Genomic DNA, 6023 nt, shown 5'->3' with positions numbered 1-6023 from the left:
GCGCTCGCTGGGTTTAAGTCGTAGTCCGGGCTGTATGGGCAACGAGCCGCGCGCGTTCGAGTTGTTGGTGTTGGCATTGTTAGGACATAGGGAAGGCGGTTGGGGGGGGGGGGGGGGGGGAGGGGGGCGGAGGGCAGGAGAGAGTTAATCGTGTACGCGCTTTGGCGCATTTGTCACTGACTCTGCGCATTTGAGATATCAGTCCGCGGTTCCACCGGTCGGAGGCGCGAGCATCACCATTCATTTAGCGCTCTCTGGGCGGCACCATTTTGTTCGACAGCAGCGCCCTCTCCATACATCCGGGAAATTCAGCAGGTTTGGTGGGGTAAAACGAGAGAGAGGGCACGCGCCCGACTCCGCTAGCAGACGACACAACGGGAGGTTGCCATTCTCCATCTTTGGGCTGTATCGGCGGGCTGTACGGAACATCGAACTCTCGCTCGTGGCTGCCATTCTGAAGTGGTTCGCGTTCTAGTTATGGCTACTCCAAAATCAGCCTAGAGCTCTCTGTTGTTCTACTTCGGTAAATGATCAACTGACATATCTTTTTTTCCGTTACTTAAATAGCAGTTGAGTCAGCCGGCAGTACTACCCTCAACTACTGCGTGTATTGCGGCAGGAGAGCACCTTTCTATTTATTATTTCAGACATCCTCTCATGGTCGCTAAAGGCCTACACCAGTACGAACTCTGTATAGTAAAAAAGGTACAGCCACCGGATTCACTTTTCGCCGGAGAGACCGGCCAGTCTGACACAGTTTTCCCTGTATATTTTTTATTTGCACGCAGATAACAACGCAATTGGCCTCTGTTAGTCTTTTATATAGCATAGTAATACACGATATCTGGCATACCAAAATCTGCGCATCTGCGCTTGAAATTTCCAAAATGAAGCGATTTTACACAGAGTTTGTACACCAGCCGGATGCTAGGTACTGCCCACTCGACGGAGCAGACGACATGCGGGTGAGAGGGGGGAGGGCATTTTTTTCTCTTTTTACCCTCTCTGCTGTGACCCTAATGGAAGGGTCTATTGGCTGACAGTGGTCCTGGTTCCGGAACATGCTCCTCCCATCGCCGGAAATGACCTCGGTGTGTCGCGATCTTTTATTGGTTTTTAAATAGGTGAATCGGGCCCGCGTATCGTCATGATTTCGGGATATCGAGGATGCATAGAACCAACAGATTGAGTTTTCGCCACATTTAGGCGATCTCAGAAACCTCCCCAGGGCACCTCTGTGAAGCGCAGGGTATTATGGCTCAAAAGGTTCATACTTTATGCTTCGTGACTCGTTGTGCGGAGATCTTATCGCTAATGTCGAAACCTTATTAGCTGCAGAGGGATAATATGATGTCTGACTGTGACTATACTGTTTTTCTTATGAGAGTCAATACCGTGATTTATTAACGTCATGTAGACATTAAAAAGCAAATCCGTTCATGGTGGTTCTTTTCATAATTACCTGTTCCAGGAGAAAAACTTCTGGCTCTTGCGCAACTCGGTGACGTCGCCGACGGTCTGACAAAGCGGGTAGCCCCCGGTCTCCGGCAGCCAGGCGGAAGCCACGCCTCCCGAGCCGGCCAGAAGGCCCAGGACGAGGAACGGGATCCACATGCCGTATTTGGCCTTTGTGAAAACGGAGCACAACGATGGTTTTTTTTTATATAATCGCGGGAAGCCGAGGAAACACCGGGAGTCTTATGATAGTCACGCTCCTCGCTTCGAAATTCGTTCTTAGGCGTTCTCGTTTACTAATGTTGCATTCTCCTCGATCGCGGGGCGATAATCTGATACTCGAGATTCGCCACACCAAGTGTTTTTTTTTTTAAGCTCTCAGTGGCTATAGCCGTTTGGTGACGTGTAGAACGTGCATAAAAAAGAAAAAGAAACAGTATATTGCTCGTCGCGTGAAATAAACCACACTGTTAAGAACGTCCACTTCTCGCAAAGCACTTTGGAGTGCCGACTCTGCTGTCGCGAATAACGAAGCTGAAAATATGTCTAGGCATAAAAGAACGGCCCGTTCTGTGGTAATGAGCATGACGTTCAACCATGCTCCGTAACACAATGTGACCAACATTGACGCGAAGATATCACCTCTAACTACCCAATCTCTTTAGGCATCAGCGTAGTTAAGTAGTAGTAACTACTGCTAACTTTATTTCTTTTAGAAATCACACAGCAGCAGCACTCGGGTGGTTCTTTTCACCGTCACCAGCAGCGTACATTTTTTAATTGTTTCTTCACCAACTGTTATATAATGCCACGCAATGTCCAAGCCTTTTCCTTTACGTTCTGTTTTGTTTCGCAAGACGCTATCTATTGCAGTATGTTTAACACTCAACACTGACGGATCAGGATAATTATCGCCTTTTGTACTAAAAAACCGGTCAGTATAAATGCAGCAACCACTGCTACTAAAGAAAATAATTAACGGGGTTAACATAATGGTACCAACAGAAACTATCAAAGGAAACGATATATCCATTGATTCTGCGATTTTCGACCTCGTTTTTTTTCTTTTACACAGATATATAAACACAGTAATTAAAAAAAGGCATTCCTTATTTGAGGAAGTGTGAAAATAGATGAGAAAAAAAAGTTGCTACACGAGATGGGAACTTTTGCGACGAACCTACCAAACAAGCGTTGGTTCCGAAATTGAGCTTGTAAGCTTATTTAATTACTCGTCACGGCAAACTTTAAACTTCCTTCGTTAAGAATATGGACGAAATGGTAACGAAGCGCCGACGAGGTTTGCGAAAAAGTGACAGAGAGAGGTGAAGAGCGCGCTCGAAGTTGCTGCATGCGGGCTGATTTGTCGCTGTGCTGCTTTGACGCCGTGCTGTTTCGGCACGTGCTCTTCTGTTGCTGCACCGTTTTGACGCTGTGCTGTTTTGTCGCGTGCCATTTTGACGCGTGCTGTTTTGTCCGCCATGCTGTTTTGAGGCTGTGTTGTTTTGATGCGTGCTGTTTTGACCGTGCTGTTTTGTCATGTGCTGTTCTGTCGCGTTCCCGCTATGATATACATTGGCGGAATATAATCGGCTCCAGATCACATGGTCGCTTGTTCTGGCTGCGAATTGGGGGGGGGGGGGGGGGGGGGGGTGAACGCTGCTCGTTTTTTCTTTCATTTTTTCTGCGAATTCGTCTACGTGTGGTGCAAAAACGAACGGGTGTTTCACAGGTCATTAACGTCAGGAATCCGTTCTAAGGGGTATTAGCACAAAGTAGAAAAATCGTTGCATCGCCCCTTTAAAGGCAGATGCACGCATTACGTTCTCCACCATAATAATTAATTGTATCTTCTACTATAGTCTTTATATACGTGTTTGTTCTCTCAATGATGCCTGTCCCCCCCCCCCCCCCCACACACACACAAACACACCTTGATTAAGGATCATGCGTTGCAGGATCTTGTTTTCTTGCTTAATCTCTCTTTCTTTCTTTTCTTTACTACAGCCTTAGGTAGATGCTAAGGGGATTATGGAGACGCTAAGAGGATTAATTTTCTCGCATAAAACCGTGGTTGTAACGTGGGTTTTTGATCGCTTCCTTTGTAATTGAGTTCATGCTTGCTCGCGTGAGTAATGTATATTTCGCCGTTTCTAAACCTGGGCAGTTGAAAGGTAAAATGAAAGAATAAGATATGTGACACGTGTATAAACAAAGCTAAGATAAAAGCAAGCGTGTTATCTAGAAGTTCAGAAAGGTGAAAAACAACGAGAAAGAAATGTTTGATAGAACTAAATAATCGTACAATGGCGACGCGTAGCGTGATATTATTGAGTTAACATTTAAGTGTAGTGTAATGTGTATTGCACGTTGCCCCTGTGATATAGACATAAACAAAGTCACGTCGGTAATGGAAATGTATATAAATTGTAAGCTGTCTAACTAGCGCCCCCCCCCCCCCCCTCCCCCAAATGCACACAATTTGAGATTTAATAATTCCGGGATTTTCACAATGATTTTCACAATAATCGACGCGCACATCGTCAATATTTGTATAGGGTGACCACAATAAATCGTAGCGCTGTAAAACGAACAGGAAAATTTGGCGCCTGCCCATAAAACGCTCACACGTTCACCGACTGTGCATTTGGATAATGGATTTTACATTGTGAAATTTCAAGGCGTAGTTCTCTTCCTTTGAAAAATGAGACTCACAATCTACCAGGGCCGGTCAACGGCGCACGTGCTTGCAGACGATCGAGTAGCGATGGTTGTAGCGCCATCTCCCAGTAGGCGAACCAAGTGAACAAAGTACGTCGTTTGCTTGGGGTGCCCATCGGGTATGGTGCCACAATTTACAACCGTCGCTAACTTGGTTGTCTGCGTTGACCTTTTCAACTTTTGTTGTCGTCACGTTTAACAGGAAGAGAGATATTGCCTTGAAATTCCACAAGGTAAACTCCACCACCTAAATGCATAATCGCGGCAAGTTTGTGCCTTCTAAGCGCAGTCGCCAATCGTTTCCGACTTGTTTTACATCGCTAGATCCATTTTGGACCCCTGTATTTGCGACCAACAAAAACTTCCAAGTACTACCTAGACTCAAAACTGAAAAACAAGAGCAACAACAACAACAACAGCAACAACAACAAATACAGCAGAAACATCAACAGCCGCAACAACAACAGCAGCAACAGCAACAGCAACGGCAACAACAACAGCAACAACCACAACAGCAACAACAACAACAGCAACAACAACAACAACAACAACGTCGTACTAAAGAACGAGGGCACTCTAAACAACATATATGCCAGCGTGGAAGGTTAAGTTATTGTACTCAAATGTGTCAACGTACCAGAAATATGACGTAGGGCATGCTGATACTGAGAGCATACGAGATAGCTGAAGATGTGCCGAGCGCGAACGATCGCAGAGACGTGGGCATGACTTCGGCGGCTTGCTGGTACATGACCATGAAGGAGGCCGTGTTGGCGAACTTGGCAATCAGGAAGCACGCCGTAGTGAGCATGTGAGCATCTGTGATGTTGCAGGAAGCAGAGAAAAAAAATAATGTTTATTGAATCAGGTGCCTCCAAATATAACGGGGTGAAATTTACAATGCGAAATTTAGCATGACTCATTCTGTGACATGAAATTCATGGCCGCCATGAATTTTATGTCTCATAAAATTCATTGTTGCAATGTACATTATTCGCATCGCCCCAGTCGCAGATGAAGCTAGCGGTTTGTCAGTGTTTTTTTCAAGCATTCTTGCTTTCTTGTGTGTTTCTTGAGCATATAAAAACAATTATTTTACTGTTTGATTTAACACGTACGCCCTTAATCTGCAGGCCTCTTTATTGACGAACTAAATGAAGAAGAACCCTTATAAATAAAAAAAACCCTAATAAGTAATATTTTTTTAACCGATGTTGTTAGTCGTGCGACCAATGATATAAATCCGACTGCTCAAAGGGTCCGTGGCGTAAATTGGCAGGGCTCAGGAAAGGTTTGGTGTCAGGCCATAACACCTCAGGTTTCTTTTAGAACCCTGGTCGAACCCTAATCCCCGTATAATCCTAACCAGTAAATGTTCAGAATATGTGAAGCTGTGAAACGAGTTAACTATTCATGTCATATGCTGCCTGTATTCAGTGAATTTAATGAAAACTTCAGGTTTTGTTTTCTTGTACTTCTCGTTGATGGCTCTCTTCTGAATAGTATAGCAATATTATTACGAAGCCAGTAAAGTTTTGTTATAATATATTTATTTTTTTTTAATTTTTATATTTGCTACATGATTTATAAGATAGACTCCGTCGAACTGCATGAGCAGTATTTTTCTACTTGTATATATGAAACGGCATAAAACACAGCTAATCTTTTGTTGACTGAACAGAGGTTTTGCCAGTTATTGCCAACGCGAATGTGTAGTGAATAGAACTTATAACGCTAAACTTACTTCAGAGAAACAATTTTATAATTGTACATTTTTATTTCATTGGCAACCTAATATATTTATTTTAATAATCGAATTTGAGCTAAAGTTTTTATAAACCGTGTTT

General features: G+C 44.0%; 1 protein-coding gene across 1 annotated transcript in view; it reads right to left on the bottom strand.

The window, feature by feature from the left end:
- Positions 1 to 1458: 1458 nt before the first annotated feature.
- LOC115329929 (carcinine transporter) overlaps positions 1459 to 6023 on the bottom strand; it is a 38463-nt gene continuing 33898 nt past the window's right edge. The window contains exons 8-9 of the mRNA XM_042291499.1: positions 4814 to 4995; positions 1459 to 1626 (exon numbers count right to left, since the gene is read on the bottom strand). Of these exons, the coding sequence (XP_042147433.1) occupies positions 1459 to 1626; positions 4814 to 4995 (350 nt within the window). The remainder of the gene's footprint in view (positions 1627 to 4813; positions 4996 to 6023) is intronic.

This window comes from Ixodes scapularis, unplaced genomic scaffold, assembly GCF_016920785.2.
Source record: "Ixodes scapularis isolate PalLabHiFi unplaced genomic scaffold, ASM1692078v2 PGA_scaffold2__306_contigs__length_199485367, whole genome shotgun sequence".
In the NCBI taxonomy this organism is placed as follows: Eukaryota; Metazoa; Arthropoda; class Arachnida; order Ixodida; family Ixodidae; genus Ixodes; species Ixodes scapularis.
Note: the sequence above shows the minus strand (reverse complement) of the source record. Positions and strands in the feature narration are given on the sequence as shown.